Source organism: Pan troglodytes, chromosome 11 (genome assembly GCF_028858775.2).
Source record: "Pan troglodytes isolate AG18354 chromosome 11, NHGRI_mPanTro3-v2.0_pri, whole genome shotgun sequence".
NCBI classification, from domain to species: domain Eukaryota; kingdom Metazoa; phylum Chordata; class Mammalia; order Primates; family Hominidae; genus Pan; species Pan troglodytes.
In genome coordinates this window covers 3,582,731-3,609,322 of record NC_072409.2, presented here as the reverse complement: position 1 = coordinate 3,609,322, position 26,592 = coordinate 3,582,731, and the positions used below count along the sequence as shown (strand labels likewise).

Sequence of the window (26,592 nt, the reverse complement as noted above, 5' to 3'; positions counted from 1 at the left end):
TGAGTCCAGTCACGACTCTGAAAAGTGGCCAGGAGAAGCCCAATCCAACCCAAGTCCAGGAGTGTCTGATGAGAAGGCCCCGACCCTTGGCCTCGCTCCGGGGCTGGTGAGAGGTCTGTGTCGCTGGCTCCAGGAGAGAAGGCCCCAGCCCTTGGCCTCGCTCTGGGACTGGTGAGAGGTCTGCGTTGCTGGCTCCAGGAGAGAAGGCCCCAACCTTTGGCTTCGCTCTGGGGCTGGTGAGAGGTCTGCGTCACTGGCTCCAGGAAAGCTCATCTCTGACTCTGTTTTCAGGGTGACCCAGGCCCCGCAGGCCTCCCTGGGAAAGATGGCCCTCCAGGATTACGTGGTTTCCCTGGGGACCGAGGGCTTCCTGGTCCAGTGGTGAGTGAGAGGCCAGGCGGGGAATGAAATGGGACAGGTGCAGCCCTGGAGGTCTCTCCCCGCGTGCCCTTGACCAACCTTTTCATGGCTTTGCAGGGAGCTCTTGGACTGAAAGGCAATGAAGGGCCCCCTGGCCCACCAGGCCCTGCGGTGAGTCAAAGCCTTTGTCCCATCCTCTTTCTTGAATCCTACTCTCCAGGTCAGAAGGGGCAGTCCCCAAGAGCCCAGAGCATGCAACTGCCCCAGACCCCCGAGGAGCCTGGGGACGATGTGGAGGGGGGAAAATGGCCTTCGGGGAGATGCGGGCAGTGCATCCCAAGCCGGCAGCCAGGATGACGAAGGGTCCCAGGGGCACACCGAGGAAAGGAGAGCGCTGGGCAGCCTGGAGGGCGGGAGGAGCCACTCTGTGTTGCCTGTGGAGCACGCTCCCTGGAGGAGCAAGGAGAAAGCCTACACGCCTATCGTGGGTCTGGGCTGGGCCAGCAGGGGAAGAAACAGACACGGGTCTCCAGGGACTCTGAAGATGCACGCTAAAGCCAGGCTGCCCACGGCGGGGGCCCACTGGGCAGGATGGCCCTCACGATTAGGCCAGGTACCCACCCATCCATATGCCAGCCCCCAGGCAAGGCATCCCCTAGAAAACGCACACCATGGAGGAGCACAGCAGAGAGGGGAGTGGGTGCCCCGTGGGCATGGGGGCCCTGGAGGGGAGGGGTTGTCCTGCAGGCATGTGGGCCCTGGAGGAGAGGGGGTGCCCCGTGGGCTCTAGAGGGAAGGGGGTGCCCCATGGACATGTGGGCCCTGGAGGAGAGAGGGTGCCCCGTGGGCAGGCCCTCAAGGGGAGGGGGTGCCAGGCTTCTAGAAGAGGGAGCCCATTGAAGGCAAGTACACCACAGGGCACACTGTCAGACACCAGGGGGAGGAGCACCTGGGAGCTTGGAGTTACAGGAAGACACAGAGCCCCGAATGCTAGACCAGGTAGTCTGTGCTTGCAAAGGACCATAGGGAGCCACTGTGGGCTCTAGAGTGAGCAGGTAAGTGGAGTGATCAGCTGGTGCTTTACAAAGTCACGACCACGCAGTCTGAGAGCCTTTGAAGTAGACTGTTTTCTTGCTCCACCTCAGGGATCTCCAGGGGAGAGAGGTCCAGCTGGAGCCGCTGGGCCCATCGGAATTCCAGGGAGACCTGGGCCCCAGGGACCCCCAGGACCGGCAGGAGAGAAAGGGGCTCCTGTAAGTACTGCCTTGGATTGGGGGAGCCCTTCCCTCAGAGATGCTGGGGTCGTTCCATGTCCGGCCTTGTCCCTCCCACTGTGATGTCCCCAGGGGTATTTCCTTGGGATTGGGGATGGGGTGGGGTCTGCGGCCCTCTAGGACAGAGCGTGTGTCCCGTGGGAACCTGGTGACCTGCCTGAGGAGCACAGGAGGAGTCCTGGTGCCGGCCACATTCTTTCTGCCATCAGCTGAGCCAGAGGAGTCCTGTGGGATGATGTTGGGCAGGGCTCAGCCTGTCCACGCGTGCATGCTGGTGTTCCCCACATGCGTGGACAGAGGAAGGGGCCGAAGACAGTGCGCTGTGGACTTGGTCTCCGTCCAGCCTCAGTGCCACCTGTGTGGTCGGGCCACAGCTGCCCACTGTGTGAACTGTTCCCTGCTGCTGGCCCAGACCCATGGCTGGGCTCTTCATGGGAAAGGATGTTTGGAACCGGGGAGTCCTGTTTCTTGGTTGGGGGGCAGGTGTAGAGAGCAGATGTCCAGCCAAGAAGGGGCAGGGGATGGGTGGATAACGGAAAGACAAGGCGCCTCCCTCTGTGTCCAGGAAAGCCCACCTGCTGGTAAGACCCGAATTTTGCAGGCTTTGTGAAGCCTCGGGAATGGGGAGGAGCATGTCTTGAGGCCACCCAGATCTTGGTCTCCAAGAAGGAGATGAGTGAGCGCCCTTCTTGCCTAGATGCTTCCTGCTAGCCTGCTTTCGTGAATAACCCACAAAATGCCACTTACTATCCAGAAGTGGTCCACCCTGACCCGTATGTGGCTTCTGACACACAATTTTGCAGTGTCCCCTACCTCTGCATTCAATCAACTCTGGAGACCAATTTAATCTCAACTTCTCCTTCCCAGTACAGAGGGTCAGAATGAGCTTGAGTTCTCCAGGGGAATTGGCAGATAATCGGTGCAGACCATCTCAAATTGAGTTAGGTCTGAGTGCTGATTGTTAGAAAGCTGTTTTCTTTCTCTTTTTTTGAGATGGAGTCTTGCTGTGTCGCCCAGGCTGGAGTGCAGTGGCGCAATCTCGGCTCACTGTGACCTCCACCTCCTGGGTTCAAGCAATTCTCCTGCCTCAGCCACCCCAGTAGCTGCGATTACAGATGTGTGCTACCACACCCGGCTACTTTTGTACTTTTAGTAGAGACAGGATTTCGCCATGTTGGCCAGGCTGGTCTCGAACTCCTGACCTCAAGTGATGTACCCGCCTCAGCCTCCCAAGGTGCTGGGATTACAGGCGTGAGCCATTGCGCCCGGCCAGAAACTGTGATTTTCTTGTACGTTTCACTCTCAGTGGCTCATGGGTGGCAGGAACAGCCTACATTCCCTGGGCAGGAACTTCCCTGGAAACCACATTGGAAACATCTGGGCCATTGAGAATCTGTTCAATACATTATTGGCAATTTTGGTGTCTTCTAATCATTTCCAGTGAGGCACTCAGGACATGGATCCAGCTGGATTCTGTGCCAGAAAACTGAAGCCAACTGGGCAGTCAGTGTATAGAGTGCACACGAAGTCAGCTGGAAATGGCTTGATTCACAGTTTCAAGAGAGTAAATATTTGAGCAGAAACCTTGCAAGAGTTGCTCTATCCAGGCAGAGGCTCGTCATCCTCCCAAAATACCTCCAGAGGGAAGGAAAGGCCAAGCAAAGGTCGGACGTCTCCGAGAACTCCCGACCTGACCAGGAATGTAGGACAGGAAGCTTCCACAAAAGCCCCACACGTGGTCTTTGCATTCTCTGGCTTAAGTAGGGTAGACATTTCTATGAATAGGAGCTCAGTTTGAGGAGCAGGACATGAATTGTGGAGGGAGGAATGGTAAGACAAAATAGTGATGGATGACTAAATCCCGGCTACATTTAGACCAGAACATTGAATGTACATTCTCTATTCCATGTTTCCCTTCCCAATGTGCACACCCTCCTTCTGTGTATCTGTCGGAAGATAGGGATCCCCGTCTGCAGTGAGAAAATATAGGCTGCTCACAGAGTGATGCGATGGCTGGTCAAACTGAGCAAAGCAAGAACTTAAGAAGGATCATTTGAGATTACCAAGCAGGCAGTTAGGAGGAAAATGAATCAAAGTTACAAGGACAGGAAAAATAGGGTGTGCATATGCATGCAAGCATGTCCTGTGTGTGTACCTGTGCATGCATACTCATGTATGCATGCACATGTCAGTGTGCTTGTTTGTATGTCCTTGTGTGTGCATGCATGTCCTTGTGTGTACATGTTGGTGCATATTCACACGTGCACATGCATGTGAGTATGCTTTTGTGCACCTGCATGTGCATGCATGTATACATGTGTACATAGGCATGTTCACATGTGTGCATGTATGCACGTGTGTGCTTACATGTCTTCATGTGTGAGCATGCATGTCCTTGTGTGTGTGTGCAGGGAGAGTGTCTGCAGAGAATGTAAAGAATCAGAAAGTTGGTGAAAGCTGGAGCTCAGTCTATCCTGGTGACTGGGCTTGGCTCCCAGTCACTAGCTTAGACAATCCACATACAGGCTCAGGAATTTGGCCGGCTGGGTTTGGATCCTGTCTCTACTGCTCACTAACTGTGCCTCAGTTTCCCCATCTGTAAAAGAGCAGCCTTTCCTAGGACGAGTGTGGATTAATTGAAGCGATGCACCAGAAGTTCATGGTCCAGGGGCGGGCTCAGAGTCGGCCCTCAGTGGCCCTGGCTGAAATCCATTAGGACTGTGGGGACGGTCACCCTCACCAACTCCCACTTCCTGCCAGCGGATCCCTCTCTTGGGTAATGAGCTGGTGGGGGGATGTTCCCAGGTTGGAGCCACATTTGACCTGAGATCTTCTGTATTCTCTAGGGCGAGAAAGGCCCACAAGGCCCAGCTGGCCGAGACGGTCTCCAGGGTCCTGTGGGGCTCCCGGGTCCAGCTGGCCCTGTGGGTCCCCCTGGAGAAGATGGAGATAAGGTAAGGCAAATCCAGAGTGACCCATGGCCGGGCCTGGCTGGGCAGATGGGTGTGAGGGAGGGTGGCGAATTTAAAGGACAGGATGCTGGCAGGTAGAGCGGCTCAGCCAGCGGAGTGATGCCGCGCCCACCCCGCAGTCCTGGCATTAGGGGATGATTTGGCAGCAGCCCACTGGTAAATGGTAATACACGCCGTCCCCGGCATGCTCGAGGGACTTAGAAACCACACCCTCCTGTGTTATTTTGAGGTTGCCTACAACATTTGCTGTGAGTAGCCACAGCAGAGAAAAATGCTCCCCGGTCCCCCCGAATCATTTCAAATTCCGAAACTGCAGAGCCCGGTTTAATGAGGTTTTGCTCAATATCTATTTTTAAATCCACTTGAATTATCCAGGCTCCCGTTCATTAAGAATATGCTTTATAATTCTAAAACGATGGCTGCAGGAGCTTGCATTTTATCCTTCATTTAATGCAGACAGTGAAATTTTGCTGTGCTGTAACTTTCTATCGATGACCCCTCTCTGGGGACATTTCCCACTTTGTCACCTCTGCATGGATAATGCCTTACATCGCCGGGTGGGACACAGCCTTGCACCAACAGGAACAACAGAGAGGATTTTAATAACTTCTTCGGCAACATAGTAATTGAGTTGCCTGTTATTAGGTTGTCATGGTAGTGGCCCAATTTGAAAAACAGAGTAAATATTTTCAATATGACTTTTCCCACATTTTCAAGTCTACTAAAAGCCTGTCCAGCATCAGATCAAGACCTCATCTCTTTTTAGCCCTTGTATTAAAAAGGAAATCAAGCTAATATATGGAAACATTTATTCGTAGGAAAGTTATAGGGCCACCTGGAAAGGACACTGTTCTTAATCTCCAAGAAAAATTCATTATGGGGAACAGAAAAGGTCCAAACGGTTGTCAAGCTTTCTAACCGAATCCCCCACACCTTCCCCTAGGGAGAGATCGGGGAGCCGGGGCAGAAAGGAAGCAAGGGGGACAAAGGAGAACAGGTAAGTATTGGCACGGGGGGGCGCGGTGGCCCCCAGGTCCCGAGGGGCCTCGTCACAGGCTGTAGGCCATGTGCCATGAGCGTTCTCTTCCAACATTGCTGATGACTAGCGGGACATGCTGTGAAAATCTCCCGTGCATGTGTGTTCCCACAACATGTGTGTGTGCACACGCATGCATATCTGGGAGTGAGTCTCTCTGTGTTAGAATGAACAGGAAGCATCCACCAGTTTTGTGAAATTAAATAAATGGAGTGTTTCTGTCCTAGAGGGCTTGGGTTCTGCAGACACACCCATTGCCCTCTGAGGTGAGGGAACCAGAATGCTCCGGCAGAGACAGCACCATTGACCAAATGCCTGTTCATTTTTCCCCTTTTGGTTTTTTCATCTGTTCAGAAATCCTAGTGTGTTCTTGCAAAAACCCCATGACTCTGCTACCAGCTCCCTCCCGATGAGTGACATGTCTTCTTATCCTGTACAGACAGGGCTTTCCCCCAGTATGTTGATTCCTAGGCAAGCAGGATCCGTGCTCCTGGGAGGCCTGCCACAGAGGCTGTGTCCTTCCAGCCGTGGGTTGGGCTACCAGGGCCAAGGGCACTGTACCCTCCTTGCTTGCCTCCTTCCCATGGTCCCATGCGGGAGGACTCTTGAGGATGGCACAGCAGGGGACATGGTGCTGGGTGCAAGGGCTCCAGAGGAGCTTGTGATCCTGGACCCTCACTGTTGAAGGGGGCCTCACGTGCCCCTGTTGTGGGTGCATGATGGGAGCTGAGATGACACACAGTGGTCTCGAGAGACATTGGGGGCAGCTCTTTGCCATCCAGAAATGGGCTCAGGGTGGAACCAAGATCCTCATCTGCTTCCCAGAGCCTGCAGCAGGCTTGCACCGTGATGCAAGGAACGACACGTTTGGAGACTGAACTGACGATGTTGGATGCATCAGTCCCTGGGCTCAGGATGCGGTCCAACCCTCCCTCAGCCTTATACACAATCCAAGAAGCTACCTATGTCTCTGTCTTGTTCCCCACAGGGTCCTCCTGGGCCTACAGGTCCTCAAGGCCCCATCGGACAGCCAGGCCCCTCTGTGAGTATCCATGGTCAATGACCTTCGAAAAGCCCCACGCCCCCCCAGAGCTGCTGGCATTGCCAGCATCCTCACTCATGGCCGGTTATTTCCCTGCAGGGAGCTGACGGCGAGCCGGGGCCTCGGGGCCAGCAGGGCCTTTTCGGGCAGAAAGGTGATGAAGGTCCCAGAGGCTTTCCTGGACCCCCTGGGCCAGTGGGGCTGCAGGTAACTGTGGGGTTCTCACCACACCAGGCTCCGCTTCTGACGCCCCCTGTGTCTTCATTGTGCTCTCTCCTCTTGTCTTTTTAAGAATGGAAAACTAAAGCCAGGCTGCAGGGGGCCTCCTGGGCCTCCTCATTCCAACTGGAAGTGCTGTAGCTTCCCAGAATTCCAGACATGCCCGCATTTACCACTCTTCAGCAGTGGCATTTATTTCTGTGCTCATTGTGGAAACTGATGATTCGTGAGAAACATAGTAACAGTGACTTCTAAATGCACCCCCTAGAGATGACAACGATAAACATTTGGGCATGTTTCATGGCCATGCCTTTTAAATGTGTGTATTCTCATGCACAGAGGCGCATATGTAATGGTATTTGGTGTTTGACAATGAATCATGTCATAAGTCATAGAGAAAGTTTGTACCCAGCTTTCCCCATTTTCCATCCTCCATTCCCGTTTTATGTTATGAGTGTGTTGAATGCCATTACACATGACTTTCTATTTATTTGGAAAACATGATTTTTAGTCACTGCACAGTAAGCCAGCATCTGGTGGTGACATAATTTACCCAGGCGTCCCCTGCTGGCTCCTTAGGCTTTATTGTTTTATGGGATCCTGCCATAATCACCTTTGTCGTAAATCTTTGCAATCTTCTCTGCTTATTTCCTCGGGCCGATTCTGAGACTGGGAACCCCGGGACGTCCTCGTGGGTAGCTATGCACAGAGAAGCACCTTCCCGGGGCTTCGGGGCTCAGTGGTGCTGTGTGGGTGGAGGTCGTGAAAGCTGTGTGTGTGTTTGACATACACATGACAGAACAGCGCTTAACTGGGAAGTTTCCTGTTCTCAGGGTTTGCCAGGACCTCCAGGCGAGAAGGGTGAGACAGGAGACGTGGGCCAGATGGTAAGTGTGCCTGAGACTCCAAGGCCTTGCCGTACTAGCGGCTCATGTTTTGGGGAAACATTTGCGTTTCCTCTGGGCTCAGTGGTCTCTCCCTTTTCCTAGGGCCCCCCGGGTCCCCCTGGCCCCCGAGGACCCTCCGGAGCTCCAGGTGCTGATGGCCCACAAGGTCCCCCAGGTGGAATAGGAAACCCTGGTGCAGTGGGAGAGAAGGTGAGGCTTGTGCCTGCTCTGGTGGCAGACTTGCGGTTGTTTGAGGAGTGTGTGCGTGTGTATGTGTGTATGTGTATGTGCGCATGCACACACTTGTGGGGGTGCATACACGTGTGTGTACCTCTCTGTGTGTACACAGAGATGAGAAGTACTCATTTCTGTGGGCGTGGCTGGTTTATTCCTATGAAAGGCATTTTGAAATGTAGGCAAATGCTTGTGAAATGGAACTGGGAACTCTGACTGTCCATTTGTGACAGCCTTTTGCAGAATTTCCAGACGATGCCCCACCAGCAAAGCCCCTGCCTCCTCCAAGACTCAGCTCTGGTGGAGATCATCTATTCCTTAAATAACTGGTGTTTCTAAGCTTGCAGTTTCCATTTCAGCCGAATTATTTTCTCAAATGGGTCCTCTCCATTTGATCTGATTGGTTTTGGAGCCCAGACTCCATGAGCGTGATGGACCCAGTCGTGTGTGTGTGTGTGTGCGCCTGTGTTTGTGAGCTCCTGTGTGCACATCGGTGCATGTGTGTGTGCCTGCATGCTGGGTGGGACAGCATTTGCCTGACTGCAAAAGCACCTCTCCCAGTTCCCCTGGACAAGAGGGAAGACAGAGTGTACATCCATGCACTTGAGCCCCCTGTGCACCGTTTCCAGAGCTTTCTTTCTGACATCAATCAGGCCATTAAATTGGAAGACGCCTTCCACCACTGCTCATTTTTTATGATACAGAAATTAAAGAGGAATATGCCCTGCTGAGACCACAGGGTGATGGTGTGCGGCTTCTGCTCAGAGAGGCGGTGTTTTCCTTGGTGTCCCCGCTGTAGGGCGCACGTTTCTGTTCACCTGCTGCCACTGTGCATGCCCTCTTCCCTGCATCCCTCTGGCCTGTGTCCCTGAGGACTGCATGCCTGTCCTCCTGCCTCGGCCCTGGCCATCCCCTACCTGGAGTGCCATCCTAGCCACTTACCAGCTTCTCATAGTTGCCCTCCACAACCCTTGGAGCAGCGCTCCGGGAAAGCCTTCACAGACAGTGTTGCTTGCAGTCTGGACACTCTGCCCTGTATCCATCACGTGCCTGCCACATTCCTCATGCACCTCCAATTCTGGGAGTGTGTGGGGACAGCACTCCCCAGAAACCCCTGGGTCCTGGGTGCCCAGGGGCAGGCAGACAGCAGGCAGGATTTGGCAAATGCTTGAAACCGTAGCACTGTGTTCATCGCGGTGCTCACCGCTGCCATAACCACATGCACTGTCTCCCTAGGGCGAGCCTGGCGAAGCAGGTGAGCCTGGCCTTCCGGGAGAAGGCGGCCCCCCGGTGAGTGAGCGGGCGCTGTGGGAGGGGTGGGATATGGCCGAGCGGGTGTGTGGACGGGGTGCTGGGTTGGAGGCTCTGGCTCTGCCTTAGCTTTTCCATCCATGAAATGGGAGTTGTAACCCCTCTTGTGCCCATTTCATGGAATGACCGTGAACAAGGTGTGTGATGTGGGAGTCAGCATGTACACGCAGACCTAGCAATAGCTACCTGTGCCCAGTGGCCTGCAGTGACTCTACCCTCTGTAGTGTTTGCTCCTGGCCCCTTCGCGGGGCAGCTGCTGTCACCTCGTCCCCCCGGACCCTGAGGGCCAGACTAGGAATATCCAGGCCTTCTCAGGCCAGATGAATGTTCACTATGAGGCCAGCCCAAAGGTGGCTTTCTGGCCCAGGACCAGCTGGGTGGACTCGGGTCTTCTGGTTCTAGCTGCTCCCTCCCCATGAGATCCGTGGAGTCTGTGGGCACCCCTTGTGGTCTTCACTGACTGATGTCTGGTCCAGGAGTCGGTCCGTCCCACCCAGAGCTGAATCTCAGGCTTTGAGGGCCCCAGAAAGTGAAGGCTCCTCAGGTCCCCCTCAGGGTGCACACAGGAGCTGATTCTGCCCAGGGCTTGGGGAGCGACCTGGCAGCCAGCCCCCTGCAGGGCTCAGCAGATACTTGGAAAGGCTGGTCTGAATGGGGTGAGAAAACCGGGGAGGCCCACCATGAACTGGCACCTGCCTTGCTCTGGGCGGCGACGTGGTTGGCTCTGAGGACTTGACACTGGCCTCTTTCCTCCAGGGACCCAAAGGAGAAAGGGGAGAGAAGGGCGAGTCAGGCCCTTCAGGTGCTGCCGGACCCCCTGGACCCAAAGGCCCTCCCGGAGATGATGGTCCCAAAGGCAGCCCTGTGAGTATTCCAGACACGCCTCAGGGGCCCTGCAGCAGGGGCGGGGCTCTGCACTGGGATCATTCTGACTCACTGGCGGTGCACTCTGCTCTGAGAACAGCTTCAAGACCATTCCATGTGTTGGGTAATTTTTCTAGACACTAGAGGTTTTCATACCAGCTACTGAACCAAAATAGTGGAGATGAGACAGGGTGTGGACTGGAGGAGAAAGCCCTGAGTGATTCTTCTCTGTGGGCCAGGCGGCCGGCTGAGATGCGCGAGTGACAGCCAGGCTTTGGGAAGTTGCCCCTGCCCTTGGCCGGCCCTGATTTTGCATCAGGAGGGGCTTCGGAGAGGCACATTCCGGAAGTCTGAAGGTCCAGGTTCTAGTTGCAGCCTGGAGCTCCCAGGAATAGACCTGTGGGCGGAACGCCTGCCCCTTGCTTGGCTCTGGAAAGCGAGAGACCAGCTGACCCCTGCCATGCCCACTGGCCGGGCTTGCTCGCTCCGGGACATGCTGCACGTGGAAGGGTCTCTGGGCCATAAAGTGCACTGGGTTGTCGGAATTGCTGGAAAGTCTTAGGAGCTGGACGGTGGCAGGTGGCCATCTTGAGGTGGTGACATGATTGGCCGTGTGTGGTCTCAGTCAGGTTGCTGATGGCCTTGGCTGCTTCTTTCTTTCTTCCTTTCAGGGCCCAGTGGGTTTTCCTGGAGATCCCGGCCCCCCTGGAGAGCCTGGCCCCGCGGTAGGTGCTCAAGAGGGCAAAGCCACCGGATCCCCCACAATGCTGGCCTGCCTCTGCCAGCCCCATTTCCCCTCTTTCTGGTGGTTCTTTGTGATGAACTCCCACTGGGGCAGGCAATGTCCCAAAAGGCACTTGTGTTCCGGTGATCAGAGCAAGAAAACACCTTTGACCCCACTGACCATGCTCTGTGCTGGCACCAGAATGGATTTGGGTTTTGGGAAGGGGCTGGAGATGCATTGGGAGCTGGTGCATGAACTCAGGGTGCCATCTGGGGGTCAGCAAGGAGCTCGCTTTTGTCTCCATAGGGTCAAGATGGTCCCCCTGGTGACAAAGGAGATGATGGTGAACCTGGGCAGACGGTGAGTCCACAATCTGGGCTGGCTTCCTGGTGGAGGTGTCAGTGTATTCTTAGGACCTTGCAACTTGCTTGACTCATTTCTGGGAAAAACTCCAACCTAGTTGATATTGATTCCTTTATGATATCGATTCCCTTATGATATCGATTCCCTTATGATATTGATTCCCTTACGATATTGATTCTGGACAGTGAAAGAGCTCATGAACTCTCTCTGAGATGCACGTGCTGTCTCAGCAGCAGGTTTGCAGGCAGCCCCAGGGCTTCCATGACCCACCATGGGCTCGCCCGGGAACGTCAGATCTTACCCACAGCTCTGCCTAGCAGGGCCAGTGCCTCTCCTCACCGGGCCCTTCCTGCCTTACCTTGACCGAGATCACACTGGACGTTGCATCTGACGCTTGGCGTTGAGTGTTTTAAACACGGCTTCAAGCCCAGAACGTCTCTCTGGGATGGATCGACCCCCATGGGCCCTGGGCAGGACTGGGCCTGGAGGAGGCCCCTGAGGCCTTGCAGGTGCCCTCGCCCCACCTTGCACCCAGCCTGGCCAAGCGCAGGGGACTGCGGACCTGAGGGCAAAGGCCATGTCACTGAGTTGAGAGGAGCGTCCACTCAGAGAAGGGGTTAGGGATCGAGCCTCGGGCTGGATTTCCCTGACAGACACCCCCAGTCCACCACTTCCCGGCCTGTGTCCTGGGACGATTCTTGTCCCCCCTTCTGTGAAAGGGGATGCCAGTGCCTCGTCCCTGCCCAGGTTGTGGTGGGGACCGAACCGTCATTGTGTATCAAGAGTCAGCACTGTGAGTGGGGAAGTTCTCTTCCAAAATGCAGAAAACCCGCAGGATGGGAGTTGGGGTTCCTTACGCTGTCACAGCCCGGGTGCGACACTGTCTTAGGACCCTCTGTGCTAGCCCCAAAAGAAGAGAGAGGCGGCTGCAGGGCTGGCCGAGGAGTAAATAAACTGAAATCTCCGTGTGTTTTGCCTCAATTGAGTCTAACGTGCCCCAATTCCTCACACTCTGTTCTTTCTCCCAATACCAGGGATCCCCCGGCCCTACTGGTGAACCAGGTCCATCGGGGCCTCCAGGAAAAAGGGTAAATAATTCTGCAGGCACATCCTTGCTGTCAGCTCCCTGCATGAAGCACCCCCGCCCCTCCCCGTCACCTTTGCTTGGGCCCTGGGTGCTCTAAGCTGCACTGATGAGGAAGGGCTCGGGTGTGGCATGTTCTCCACTTAGCCTCGGCCACATCATCACAAAATCACAGGCTTGCCAGGTCGACGCAGCTGCTCCTTTTAGGACAGGCCGACTGCTGACACGGTCAGTGATATCCATCGTGGGAGAAAGACACCTGCAAAGCTGCAAAGGTCCTTTTCCCCTGGCTCAGGTTTTACTGAAAAGCCAGAACAAATGAGAAGGCATCTTTTGCAGATTGAATGGCCCGGCCACTTGCTGGTGGGGCAGTAAACACCTGCCTGGTGCACCCAGGACGGAGGCCACACACAACTCGCGGCGTGCACTGCGCCTCCCCACGTGGCCTGAGAGGCCTTTACCTGGGACTGGAGTCCATAGGACTCATGCTGAGGACCCGTGTCACTGCGGGTGGCCCGGGAGCAGCCTCCATGACCCTGCACCCCTGCCCTGCAGCCCGGCACACCCTGAGCACCTGCACCCGAGCTCGTCCCTCCACCCCTGCAGGCCACACACACACACACACCCTGAGCGCCTGCACCCGAGCTCGTCCCTCCGCCCCTGCAGGCCACACTCACCACCTGCTGTTCTCTTGCTTCTTTCAGGGTCCCCCAGGCCCCGCAGGCCCCGAAGGCAGACAGGGAGAGAAAGGGGCCAAGGTAACGTGTTTTGGAGCCAGGCTGTGACCACGTAGACCTCCCCCAGGGGAGCCCAGAGGGTGGGGAGTGGACAAGCATGTGGGCAGAGACGTCCATGGAGGCCGAGAGTGGCTGCCCCAGGGGCACCTGGCTCATGGCCTACCTGGGGAGGAGACCTGGTTCTCTCTCAAGGAGGCAGCCAAGTGGTGGCCACAAGACTGGGGCCGTCTGCCTTGCCCGCCTGAGGGGGGAGGCGGGTGGTGGGTGCGGGATTCAGGGAGCCCAAGGCTGAGTAGTTATGTCCCCCGGAGCCCTGCGACCTCATGCCTGGTCTTTGAGTCGGCCAGACCTGAGCCGCCTACCTCTGAAGTGGACCGTGTCCGATGGTGACCGTGTCTGCTGCGGGGCCCGTGCAGAAGATGGGACGCCGTCACCCATGCAGTTGGCCTGGGGCCTGGCCCGGAGCACACGGGAGGCTATTCTGTCAGTGAGGTGATGGCGGCCCAGCCTGGCACTGTCTGCCTCCCTCCTGGAGGCACCTGTCGTTAAGGAGACGGGAGGTTGTGCGGTTCCATCCCTGCTCGGGCAGTGGCGCTGTGACACCCCGTCTGTGGTCGGCGCAGTCAGCGGAGACGGGATCCCTGCTGGCTGGGGAGATGATCGGGATGGAGACTTGTCCAGGGCAGCTTCCACAGGCAATGAAATGTGGAGAATTAGGGCAACCCCGGATATGGGGTCACCTGGGACTCTTCCAGAGGTGCCCAGGGTTTCCGAGCAGTGGTCCTGGGCCAGGGTGCCTGGAGCCTAGAGCTCCGGACCTCATTCTGCCCTCCGCCGTCCTGCAGGGAGAAGCCGGCTTGGAAGGCCCTCCTGGGAAGACTGGCCCCATCGGCCCCCAGGGGGCCCCTGGGAAGCCCGGACCAGATGGCCTTCGAGGGATCCCTGGCCCTGTGGTGAGTAGGCTGTGAGGGGCAGAGGGGTTGCCGAGTGGAGGGAGGGGGAACAACAACTCATGCAGAGCGTCTCTGTGTTTCAGGGAGAACAAGGTCTCCCAGGATCCCCAGGCCCGGACGGTCCCCCCGGCCCCATGGTGAGTCACATTCCTCATGGTGAGCATAGGGGGTGGGATGACTTTGCCACCCAAAACCCCAAGGATGAGGACTCTGATCCCTCTGCCTCCTCCCACAGGGTCCCCCAGGACTTCCCGGCCTCAAAGGAGATTCTGGTCCCAAAGGTGAAAAGGTAAGAGGGGCCTCCCTGCCCCAGCAACTGTGACTCAGGGCCTTCAAATTTGTGGCCATGGGTCTCAAACTCAACAAGCTCTTGATCCGTCACCTAAATGTGTCAAGCACCTGCTGCAGGCTGGTGGTGGGGACCCTGAGGGGTGACAAAGGAAAATAGACACGCTGTGTTTGAGGCTTGGCCCCTGCCTCTGGGGGGTCCTGAGCAGCTCGGGAGATCCCGGAGGCCCCTGCGGTATTGACGGAGAACCTTCCGGCTAGGCACAGAGGCCCCGGCTGATGGGTGTCCAGGATCCCAGGTTGCTGCTCTCCCTGGGCTGAGCGGCCCCAGATCCTTTCCGCAGAAGGTGTGAGGACATTTCTGCAGTGGGAGCAAAGCCCTTTTATTTTTCTAACTGCTGGGAATTGTTTTCCACTTGCATTGATTTATTTACAAACATAAAAGGTACTCAGGAGTTAGTTAGATGGTTGTATATGAAGCAGAAGGCAGTGAGGGCCCTCTCGTTTCCACTCTGACGTCCGCCACCACTGCCCCCAGCCCCAAGGCAAATGAGAGCTGGGGCTGCCTTGCGAGGCTTGCCCTGGGTTCCTAGAAGACAAACATAGACAGCAAATGTCATGGATTCTTCTTTTTTTAGAAAAACAACCCGTGATTGTAATATCTATAATACTCTGCATCTTTCTTTCCGTGTCAGTCCACAAACTTTGTTTTAGTTCCGTATAGGAGCAGGCGTTCGGATTTGCCATAGGAAATTGGAGAGCGTATATGAAGAGACAGACAGAGATAAACATTACCACTCAGGAAAACCCCTTTATCACTTTGGTCTGTCTCAGTGTCTGTGGCTCCCTGTCTGTTTTTAGACGTGACCGTGGCCAGCGAAGGGCCACCTCGGACCTGCCGTTTCGTCACCTGGCCCCTCTGTTGAGCCTGTTGCCCTTCCAGGGGAGGCTGACCATGACATAAAGCTTCCTGTGCCATGGCTGTGCTGCATGCTAACTGGCCCACCGTGGCCGAGCATGAGGCGTGGCTCCCTCAAATGCCCCTTCCTGTCTTCGTTTTCCCACAGGGTCATCCAGGCCTGATCGGGCTCATTGGTCCTCCGGGTGAACAGGGTGAGAAGGGCGACCGTGGTCTCCCTGGCCCCCAGGGCTCCTCCGGTCCTAAGGGAGAACAGGTGCGTGAGATGGCACTTCTTGCATGTGGGCTGTTGAGAGGCATTTTAGATCCCTGGGGCAGGCACCCAGGGGACCGGAGGCCCATCAGAGCCCAGAAGGACGTCCACACATCGGTTGAGTCCAGTCATCCTGCTTGGCAGATGGGAACACTGAGGGGCTGGGCTTGCCCAGGTGCACAGGGAGCTGGGCAGAGCCGTCTCCCAGCCCCATGCCCTGACTGGCAGGCGGGGCTTCCTCCTCATGACTGTGGTGTCCCCCAGAGCTGGAGGGACTCGGAAGTCAGGTCATTTTGCCTGGTTCCCAGCCCGGTGGGAGAGCCTGTCACCCACCGCTTGCCCAGGATGTCACTGGTGACAACCAGCCGTGTTTGCCAGAGCTGCGGGCAGAGTGGCTGTTCTGGCTCCTGCTTCCACCTTGTCCCCAGCTGCCCCCAAACTGTAGCTCACTGGAGTTTGCAGCCTCTGCAAACCATAGCCAAGGAAACGACATGCAGAGAGCTTCACTCTGTCCCACAACTCTGAGTGACTTGGAAGTGGCCTGGGGAGGGTGACGTGTGCCATGGAGTCAGGAGAGGGGATGAGGTGACCTGTAGTGCCTCTGTCCTTCCCCCATGAGGGCCACGGGTCCTTATTCCTGTGTGGGAATCTTTCCGTCCCGAGCAAGGTGTGACGGACACACACACGCACAGTATGCTGTGCCCACCCACGCCCATGCCTTATAGGATGCGGGGGACAGGGCAGGAGCAGGCAGAGCCCCTGGAGGCTGGGAGTAAGGTGGCACCCTCACTACGGGCCCGGGGAAGGTTGCAGGACATGGCTGAAGGGTGGAGCTCATTGCAAACCCTACCTCACTGGCCAGTGTCCTCCATGCCATTGACCGTTTTCCTCTGCCAGTATCCCCAGGCCACAGCAGGGTCCTCGGAGGAGTGCCGCCCAGGGTGTGGTGGCCCGGCGACCACGAGAATTGGGCATCCAGGGTCCCCACGGCCAGCGGGAAAGCACCCCTGTGTCCACCCTGTTTGCTCACCTGCCTTCACCCCAAACCATGGTCTTGGTGGCATTGCTGATGAAGGTGTCGGGTTGGTGTGCAGGCTTGGGTAGTTGTGGGGTCCTTACAATGAGCCACAGCCCAAGTCCCTGCAGGGACAAGGTGAAGGGAGGGAAGCACTCCCTCCCCAGTGAAATATGGCCATCAGCCCTCCGCTACCCTCGCCCCCAGCTTCTGCCTGGAGAGAGCTCTGAGTGGAATCCAGGGCTGTGGGGAGAGGGACTGCAGGTGGCTCCAGCTGCCCGGGTGTCTGTGGCAAAGCTAGTCAAAGTTGTTCTGTGCCAGCAGCTCAGTCTGGGAGGGAGCCATTGGGCAGAAGGGGTCTGAGCGGAGGTTGCACGCTCCAAGGATGCAGAAAGCACATTTACAGGCTGGACAGGACAGTCAGCATGGATGGGACTCCCTGCCCAACCCCTCCGGGCTTAGTTCTAGAGAGGAGACCAACACCATGAGCAGGAAACAGCAAGAGGGGCCCAAGCCAGGGCCGCAGTGTCAGGGCAGTGGTTTCTGTATTTCCAAATGAACGTGAAAAGAGGTGCTCAGCCTGAAGTCCTCGGTGGCCTGGGGGATGAGAGCGAGTTCCTGGCAGCCCAGCCGGGGGAGCAGTGCCGAGGGCTGGCAGCCTTGGGGTGGATGCTCAGGTCGATGGCTCCCCTGACATGCACAGCCCAGGATCAGAAAGCAGCCACAGGAGGCTGCTGAGGGGCCAAAGGGCACACCGTGGGGAAGGGACAGGGGAGCCGAGGGGTGTGGGTGGGTAGCAGGGTTGTGGCTCCTCCTCGTCTGAAGGTGATAACCTGCATTTTCTGGTCCTTTTCAGGGTATCACTGGTCCTTCTGGCCCGATTGGGCCTCCTGGGCCCCCTGGCCTGCCGGTGTGTATCTGGGAGGGGCTTGGTCATTCCCGGGAGGGCAGGGAAGGTGGCAATAAGCCTTGGGGCCTCAGTGTGGAGCTGGAGAATTGTGGAAAAGTCACACGAGAAGCTGGAATTGGGGCCTCCAGGGTGGATTTGCCCATTAACTCAACATTGGGGTTCCAGGAGACAGAAGAAAGGAAGTGGCGTTGCCCAGCCCTGGTTTTTGGTGGGGAAGACAGGGACGGGAAATGGTGGCCATTTCAGGGAACGAGGCCACTTGTCTGTAGGCATCTGGGGAGGGTGCGGAAGGTAGTCGTTGGCTCTCCAGCCCTCCCAATTCCCAGGAGCCCGGCCAGCCTGGCCCAGACAAGAGCAGTTAGCTGCCCTCCTCTGGCACCGCTGCCTGGGTCTCACATTGCTGGGAGACCCAGCATTCCCAGGGCATCCCCACAGCCGCTGGGCTGCAGGTGCACATGGCCCCTGGGGGCCCCTGGCAGGCTGAGGGCTGGCCCCTGCTGTGTGCTATCAGAGAGGGCTGGGGGGTGCATTCCATCAGCCCCTTCTGAGCCAGAACATGCTCTTTTCCGCTGCCCCCCGCGGCTGTCTGAGCTGGGGTTTCCTAGCCAGGGTGGGTGGTAGGCTGGTCGGGGGCAGGTAGGACCACCCTCTGTCTCCACGAGGGGTGAGCACCAGCCAGGCCCCGACCCTCCTCCCACTCTAGCCGGGCAAATACAAGCGTAGAGTCCTGAGGGGGATGCGGGTGGGAGAGGGGCGAGGGGCGAGACCAGGCTGGGCAGGACATGGAGCACGGTGGGGCTGGAGCTGAGACCCGGCTTGCTGACGTTCTGCCCTCCTCTCTCTGCAGGGTCCACCTGGTCCAAAAGGTGCTAAGGGCTCCTCGGTAAGTAACATGCTGCCCAGCCAGGCCAATGCCTGGAAGGTAGGGGAGGGCAACGGGTCCCCCAGCACGGGAACAAACTACCCAGACAACCGTCCTAGCTCAGGCCCTGCTGCTCACGATCCTCCCATCTTTCTACACTGACCCATGGCGGACTGAGGCATGTGGGCTGCTCGCTGCCTGCCCTGGGAAGGGCTCCATCCCTCTCTGTTCTCATCTCGAGGATCCAGGAGGGTACAGGGGTCTCTGCCATTCTCTTCTCTGCTGTGGCTGTGAGGGCCACCTCCCCCACATAGGTCTCCAGGGACCATTCTAGAGCTGAAGGTGGATTCAAAGTCCCCTCATACCTCTGTGACCAAGGGTTGATTCTTTTTTCTCCCCAGGGTCCAACTGGCCCGAAGGGTGAGGCAGGCCACCCAGGACCCCCAGGCCCCCCGGTAAGTAGCCCTTGAAGCCCAGAAAGCGGGACGGGGGCTCTGGCTAGCTCCGAGGGAATTGAGAAAGCAACTGTGTGTGTGACCCCTCCTGAGACTCATGAAGCCCATGTGGCATGCCCGGGCCTTGTCCCTGGCACGCAGCCGGGGAAATGAGCCACACAGGTCTATCCACAGGAAGCTTACGGGCCAACTGGCCCTGAGAAGAACAGCTGGCCAGGAGAGAGAGGATACACGTGTGTGTGTGTATGCATGTGCGTGCATGGTATATGAATGTGTGAACGTGTAGTATATGCGTGTATGTGACTGGGCACATGTGTGTGCATGTCTGTGTACATGCATCCTGTATATGTGCATGCATGTGTAATGTGTGTGTACATGGTGTGTGCATGTGTGTATGGGTATGCATGCATATATGTGGGGCACATGTGTGTGCATGTGTAGTGCATGTGTATATGTGTAGTGTGTGTATATTGTATACGTGCATGCATGGCCGTGTGTGTGCATATGTGTACATGCATGTCTGGGATATATGTGTATGTGTGTGTGTATGCATATGTGTGTGTTGGGATGGGGGAGCACTAGACAAGGCCCTGGAGGTGAAAGGTGAAGCCCAGTTTGAACCAGGGCATGGCGAGTGCACTGTTGGACACCCCCCTTTGGTTGTGGAGTCTCTCCAACTCCCATCGTCATCTTAGCTGGGGCCTTCTGGAAGTGAATGACTCTTTGCATCAAGAGGCATTCATGTGGCCCCACTGTGTTCAGCCCCAGCTAGGGCTGCAGAGGCCAGACTGGGGAGACCTGGTCCCTTTCCTCAAGGCTTGGCCTTTTGTGTGGCTGAGGGCAGGAAGACAGATGCAAGCCCAAGGCTGCAAACTGTTAAGTTTCAGCTCTAGAGAGAAAGGAGAGGTGCTCCGTGCTGGCAAGCACCTGGCAGTGGGGATGGGTGTGGAATGTTCCAGAGACTGGAGGAAGGGATGGAAACAGTTCTAAGCTGGACAGATGTCCATGTAGCCCAGGTTGCCAGGCCCCAGGGAACCCCTGCAGATGTGGCCCCAGCTGTCCCTGCTCTGCTCATATCCTGGGACCCTTCCCATCCTCCATCACCCACCGCTGCTCCTGTTCTGTCCCCCAGGGCCCCCCGGGAGAGGTCATCCAGCCCCTGCCGATCCAGGCGTCCAGGACGCGGCGGAATATCGACGCCAGCCAGCTGCTGGACGACGGGAATGGCGAGAACTACGTGGACTACGCGGACGGCATGGAAGAGATCTTCGGCTCTCTCAACTCTCTGAAGCTGGAGATTGAGCAGATGAAGCGGCCCCTGGGCACGCAGCAGAACCCCGCCCGCACCTGCAAGGACCTGCAGCTCTGCCACCCCGACTTCCCAGATGGTGAGGGCCTGGGGGGGCAGGGGGGGCCCCCCCAAAGCGGGCATGGACCTGCAGGACACATGGAGTGTGGCAAGGACAGTTCAGCCAGGCACAGCAGAAGGGACAGGACGGGCAGCCGCAGCCTCCCCATCTGTGGGGCAGGGGTGCGCAACAGCCTCCCCTCTTGAACTTTATGGAGGCATCTCAGGGTGAGGCCGGGTGCAGAGGCCAAGGCTTTGAGGTCAGACTCTCCAGGTTCTCATCTGGTCTTAGGCATTTTCTGGCGGGGTGTCCTGCTTGAACCTCGTGTTCCTGACCTGTCAAATGGGAACAGAAACATCTCCCAGGAAGAGGACAGAGTTGCGTGAGGCAGTGCCTGAGAGGCTGGCACAGTGCCATCTCCCAGGAAGAGGACAGAGTTGCGTGAGGCAGTGCCTGAGAGGCTGGCACAGTGCCAGTGGAAGTAAGGGTCAGTGTTAGGACCGGCATCAGACGCTGTGCTTGGGCAAACGGCCTTCAAACTCCGCGATACTATAAAAACACATCCTTCTCCTCACCATCATAGCCTCAGGCACCAATTGAAGGATAAATTCCCATTAGCTTGTCTTCCCCCTGGGAAGTTTGAATGTTCCCCCTGCAAGATTCGAGGGATGTTCATGGTTCCAGTAGACTCTGATCCTACATGCATGAATTTCCAGAGTTCCTTCCAGAACACTCTCTGCATTTCTGTCCACCCAGAGAGTAGGCCGGACCCCAACCCTCCTGGCCACCAGAACACGTACCCAGTTGCTTCCTGCACCAGCTGTGTTCTTGGTGAATGAGTTTGTCCACATCTCTTTATGGGCCCAGCAGGAAAAGCAAAATGCAATAAAGTAAACCCCAGAAAGGCCCGTGTTGGCGGCATTTGTGGGGCGTGCGTTTTAACTGCTGGACTGAAATGTCACAGCGGCTTCCGGAACCATCCAGGGAGCAATCCTCCTGACTCTGCCCGCCTCCCTCCCCGTCTCTGAAATCCAGGTGAATACTGGGTCGATCCTAACCAAGGATGCTCCAGGGATTCCTTCAAGGTTTACTGCAACTTCACAGCCGGCGGGTCGACATGCGTCTTCCCTGACAAGAAGTCCGAAGGGGTGAGTAGCTGTGTCCCTCGATGGCCCCAGCGGGGCAGGCGTCACAGACAGGGCCATGCCGAGGGCTTCAAGCATTTCTTGTGTATGCAGCTTTAAGACTGAAAGCCAGAAATGAATCCGTTTCATCAGTGAAACTGTTCTTTCAGAAGTAGACCTGAAATTGTTTTAAGAAATTTTTTAGCAATAAAATAGGTTTGTGCAGCCCGGGGTCAGAAAGGGTTGGAGGGCTTTCCACCTGGCATCCTGCCGTCCCAGGGCTGGGACTTCACTCACTGGTTGATAAAAGCTTTTCTCCGGTGACTCAGTGGTCCCACTGACCTGAGACCCCCCATTAAAACCCTTTAAAGGAATTGGGAGCAGGTATAATAACGTGAGCCTGAGACATCTTCCAGAAGCTGCGCTTTGCCTCAATTCTTATTATCCAGCCTGTTTCTGTGGGTTGGCCCCAGTCCCTCCTGAGTGCTTTGTTTTGAAGTCTGTTTAGTGAAGAATTCGGGGTGGGGAGCTGGGCTCTGTTGAGATTTTGTGGCATGTCACTTAAATACCCACCTCTGTGGCCTTTCGGAGGCCTCAGTGCTGTAGCAGGAGTTTGTGTGCATGTGGATGGTGTGTGGGTGTGTGTGGTTTGTGGGTGCGTGTAGATGGTGTGTGTGAGTGTAGATGCTGTGTGGATGGGGAATATTGTACATGGTGTGTGAGTGTGTGGATGCATGTGGATGGGTGTGTGAATGGTGTGTGTGTGTGTAGATGCTGTGTGGACGGTTTTGTAGTTGGGGTGTATGTGTGGATGGTCTGTGGGTGCGTGTGTGGATGGCATGTGGTTACATGTAGATGGTATATTGGTGCATGTGAATGGTGTGTGTCCACGTGTGGGTGTGGTTTGTGGGTATGTGTGGACAAGCATGTGGATGGTACATGGGTGTGTATAGCGTGTGTGCATGTGTGTATGGTTTGTGGATGCATGTGTATTAGCGTGTGGATGGTGTATGGGAGTTTGTGGATGGTGTGTGGGTGTATGTGGATGATGTGCGGGTATGTGTGGATGATGTGTGGGTGCATGTGGCTGGTGTGGGTGGTGGATGGGTGCGTGTGGCTGGTGTGTGGGTGTGTACATGGTGTTCGGGTGTGTGTGGCTGGTGTGTGGGTACTTGTGGCTGGTGTGGGTGTGTATATGGTGTGTGGGTGTGTGTGGCTGGCGTGTGCATGCATGTAGACGGGCGTGTGTTGCTATCCCTCAAGCATGCACCTGAGGCAGGTCCAGCCTTGGCCCAGGCCAGGCGAGGACTGAGTCTCCCTGTTGCTCCTGGAAGGTGACCAAGCCTGCAGCTCTTGTGCCCCTGCATCAGCTTGAACGGCCGCTCCTTCATGAGCTCGCAGTTGTTGCGTGGCCCCAGGCAAAGGCCGCCCATTTCTGGGGCCGCAACGGTTTGCTGTGCAGGTCCAGACCTGTGCGCCCCTGCAGCCTCTGCTTCCTAACAACCTCAGTGCCCCAGAAGCAGTTTCCTGCCAGGGGAAGAGCACTACGTTCTCCCCAGGGACCGCCATCCCCTTACCCCTCAATCATGCCCTGACCGTGCTGAGCTCAGTAGCCACTTTGGGTTAGGAGCCCACTGGCTGCAGTGGAGGCTGCACATGGCTGGAGATCTGTGGGGCTCCAAGTGTAGGGGTCCCCTCCCCCACCTGAAGTTTTAACTCCTTGAGAACCTGCCTTCCTAGTGACAAACCCTGTTCAGAGAGAATCCAAACACGGGGGCCTTCCATCTCGGCTCTCGTTTCCCTCAGTCTGGCCAGAGGCCCCGCATGGAATTCCCTTAGAAAAGAGGTTTCTTGGCCCTCCTTCGCGGCCTGCCTCTGCAAATGGGTGGCCTTGCCGCTGTGGAAATCACGGGCCAGACTCCTCCAAACTCAGAGGTTTCCTGGGAAGCCGCGGCTGGTGTTCACGGCACAGCAGTGTGGGGCTGCTGAGCGACCCCAGGCTCCCCCAGTGTTGACCAGCCAGGCGTCCACAGGCTGCAGCCTCAGGCTTGGGCTATAGCTGCTTGGCCAAGGGCAAGTAGAGACGCTTTCCGAGGTGGCCCCCTTGGACCCGGAGGAGGCTCACAGCAGAGGCTGGGGGAGCCCGCGCTTGCCCACATCCCGGGGCTCTTCCAGGAAGAAGCTGCCTTCACGCCGCCTGGGCTCGGCATTGACAGTGGCAGATTTGGAAACGAGAGAGAGGGTGGGAGAGCTCTGGGTGGCGTGAGAGGCAGGTGGGACACCCCTTTCCTCCAGGGGATCCCCTTTTCTGGCCTTCTTGGCACAAGGCCAGCTCAAGAAGGCGGCTGGGGGGATCAGCCAGGGATCAGTCTTCTGTGTCCTCATGGCGCACAACGTGAGCCCCAGTCAGTCCAGGCTGGGGACAGGCCGGCCCTGGGGGCCCTTCCACTCCACGCCTGCAGCAAGTGGACCCTCGGGCAGCCGGGGCTCCCCTTGTCCTGTTTTTGGGACCCAGCGTGCAGGTCTCCCCTCAGAGGAATGGCTGCTCACCTACCCATCCATCTGTGGCGTCACTGAGGCCTGCCCTGCTGGGCCCAGCCTGTGTGTCTACAGCCTCGGCCTCTGTGGAAAGCAGGCCTCAGGTGGGAGCCCTCCCAGGAAGCGGGCACAAGTAGTGCCCCATGGCAGCGTGAGCTGGCTGCACATGATCCAGGCAGGCAGCCGAGGAGCAGCCCTCACCCGCACACGTCTCAGTCTCCAGGAGGGTTCTACCACACACACACACACGCAGATGCACACTACACACCACACGCACAGATACAGGCCACACACCACACATACCACACACACCAGAGATACACACCACATATACACCACGCACATGATACATACCACACATCACACACATACACACCATACACAGACATTACACACAGATACACATCACACAGATACACCCATAACACACTACACACACACACCACACATCACACACAGACCACACATTATACCACACACACAGCATACACAGATACACACCACTCATCACACACACAGATGCGTACCACACAGACATACCCCCCACACCATGCACGCACGCACACACACGCACGCAGTCTGGTGCCGCAGCAGCCAGGCAAGGCTGTGAGGATGGGATGAGGATGCCCCACCCCTCGCCTGCAGTAAATGCTGCCTTTTATTACCATTCCCTTGGTCCGTCATTCATTCATTCATTCATTCGTTCATTCCCTCCCTCAGTGAGTGTTTCCAGCAGTGACTGAGCACCAGGCGCTGGCCTGGGGCCTAACATGCAAAACGACAGGCAGAGCGCACCCTTCCTGGGCAGCAGCAGGGGCTGGAGGGCTGGGGCCAGGCTCCTCACATGGCCTCCTGTCTCCCTGAGGGCCCTGGCCAGGCTTATCCTCACACGGCCTTCAGTCTCCCCAAGGGCTGGGGCCAGGCTCCTCACGTGGCCTCCAGTCTCCCTCAAGGCCCAGGCCAGGCTCATCCCTGCAAGGGCCTGGGCTGGGCTCATTCTCCTGTGACCTCCAGTCTCCCCGAGGGCCGGGGCCAGGCTCATCCTCACGTGGCCTCCAGTCTCCCCGAGGGCCAGGCTCCTCACGCGGACTCCAGTCTCCCCGAGGACCCAGGCCGGGCTCCTCACACGGCCTCCGGTCTCCCTAAGGGCCGGGCTCCTCACGTGGCCTCCAGTCTCCCTGAGGGCCGAGGCCAGGCTCATCCTCACGCGGCCTCCAGTCTCCCCGAGGGCCGGGGCCGGGCTCCTCACGTGGCCTCCAGTCTCCCCGAGGGCCGGGCTCCTCACACGGTCTCCAGTCTCCCTAACAGCTGGGGCTGGGCTCCTCATGCAGCCTCCAGTCTCCCCGAGGGCCCCAGCCAGGCTCCTCCTGTGGCCTCCCTGAGGGCCAAGGCCAGGCTCCTCATGCAGCCTCCAGTCTCCCCGAGGGCCCCAGCCAGGCTCCTCATGTGGCCTCCCTGAGGGCCAAGGCCAGGCTCCTCATGCAGCCTCCAGTCTCCCCGAGGGCCCCAGCCAGGCTCCTCATGTGGCCTCCCTGAGGGCCAAGGCCAGGCTCATCCTCACGCGGCCTCCAGTCTCCCCGAGAGCCCCAGCCAGGCTCCTCACATGGCCTCCAGTCCCCCTGAGGGCCCCGGCCAGGCTCATCCTCACATGGCCTTCAGTCTCCCCAAGGGCTGGGGCCAGGCTCCTCACGTGGCCTCCAGTCTCCCTCAAGGTCCAGGCCAGGCTCATCCCCCTGTGACCTCCAGTCTCCCCAAAAGGGCCGGGGCCCTCAGGCTGCACTGAAGGCGCTCAGTGGGTCCTCCCTGCAGCCCCCCGGCGTGAGGATGCAGGCGCGGGGGCCGGGGAGAGCCTGGGGCCTTGCTCTGGAGGCCGGAGAAGTAACCCTTTTGTTCTGTTTCTCTCCCTCCCCACCTCCCCGCTGCACGTTTAGGCCAGAATCACTTCTTGGCCCAAAGAAAACCCGGGCTCCTGGTTCAGTGAATTCAAGCGTGGGAAACTGGTAAGGTGGCCTCTGGCGTCTTTGCGGTTGTCACTTTAAACCCACCCATCTCGTATCTTACAGAGTAAAATGGCCCGCTGGCCCAAAGAGCAGCCTTCCACCTGGTATAGTCAGTACAAGCGGGGGTCCCTGGTAAGTGGCCACCTTGGCCTGGCCACCTCGGCACTGCCTGCTTGCGGCACGGCTGGCTCGCGGCTCTGCATGGCACCCATCGCTGCCATGTGTGCCACACCACTCTTGCCAAACCGCTCCACATCACGTGACAGCAAGACTCAGCTAGGTGTGGAGTCCTCTCCCCAGCCCCCGCCACCCCGACAAGAGTGTGTTTCTGCCTGGAGTAGGCAGATGGTTTTCCGTTTCTGTGTAGGGCGCGCAGAGCTGGGTGTGGGCCCCAGCCTGAGCTGATCCTCTGCCCACAGACGGTGCAGCCCCAGGCACCTGGGCACCGAGGTCAGACGCTCCAGAAGCAGGAGCGCTTTCACTGTGTCTGATGGCAGGGCAGAGGACACGGATCCCAGACCACTTAAGCCATTCAGAGCTCCTTCTAGGACCTGCACCAGGGATCCCCTCTCCCCAGCTGCTCAGGGCTGAGGGCTGTCTCTCTGCCCACCGGGCTGCAGATTCCCAGTTACACTGCACACCACTGTACGAGTCACGTTTTCACTTTTGAGGATCGAGTCTTACAGAATCCATCCCTGAAAGGAAACGACATTGGCCTCCCAGGAAAGAACCACATAGGAGGTTCTTCTGGCCGGTGTAGTGCCCAAGAGCCAGTTTGGACACATTGATGTGAGGACAGTGGCTGCTTCTACCGCGTGG

The 26,592-nt window shown here is 57.4% G+C and overlaps 1 protein-coding gene across 2 annotated transcripts in view; it reads left to right on the top strand.

Moving 5' to 3' along the window:
• The window catches only part of COL5A1 (collagen type V alpha 1 chain), a 210,389-nt gene that overhangs the window by 171,095 nt on the left and 12,702 nt on the right, over positions 1–26,592 (top strand). The window contains exons 40-64 of one of the 2 annotated variants that reach the window (XM_016962039.4): positions 292–381; positions 478–531; positions 1,506–1,613; positions 4,481–4,588; positions 5,550–5,603; positions 6,631–6,684; positions 6,784–6,891; positions 7,737–7,790; positions 7,893–8,000; positions 9,261–9,314; positions 10,092–10,199; positions 10,871–10,924; positions 11,230–11,283; positions 12,321–12,374; positions 13,075–13,128; positions 13,953–14,060; positions 14,144–14,197; positions 14,296–14,349; positions 15,416–15,523; positions 17,392–17,445; positions 18,293–18,328; positions 18,709–18,762; positions 19,895–20,150; positions 21,147–21,259; positions 25,705–25,773. In XM_016962039.4, the coding sequence (XP_016817528.1) occupies positions 292–381; positions 478–531; positions 1,506–1,613; positions 4,481–4,588; positions 5,550–5,603; positions 6,631–6,684; positions 6,784–6,891; positions 7,737–7,790; positions 7,893–8,000; positions 9,261–9,314; positions 10,092–10,199; positions 10,871–10,924; positions 11,230–11,283; positions 12,321–12,374; positions 13,075–13,128; positions 13,953–14,060; positions 14,144–14,197; positions 14,296–14,349; positions 15,416–15,523; positions 17,392–17,445; positions 18,293–18,328; positions 18,709–18,762; positions 19,895–20,150; positions 21,147–21,259; positions 25,705–25,773 (2,022 nt within the window). Of the gene's footprint in view, positions 1–291; positions 382–477; positions 532–1,505; positions 1,614–4,480; positions 4,589–5,549; positions 5,604–6,630; positions 6,685–6,783; positions 6,892–7,736; positions 7,791–7,892; positions 8,001–9,260; positions 9,315–10,091; positions 10,200–10,870; positions 10,925–11,229; positions 11,284–12,320; positions 12,375–13,074; positions 13,129–13,952; positions 14,061–14,143; positions 14,198–14,295; positions 14,350–15,415; positions 15,524–17,391; positions 17,446–18,292; positions 18,329–18,708; positions 18,763–19,894; positions 20,151–21,146; positions 21,260–25,704; positions 25,774–25,836; positions 25,906–26,592 lie in introns of both variants that reach the window. The other variant, XM_016962040.4, reaches the window with a different exon arrangement.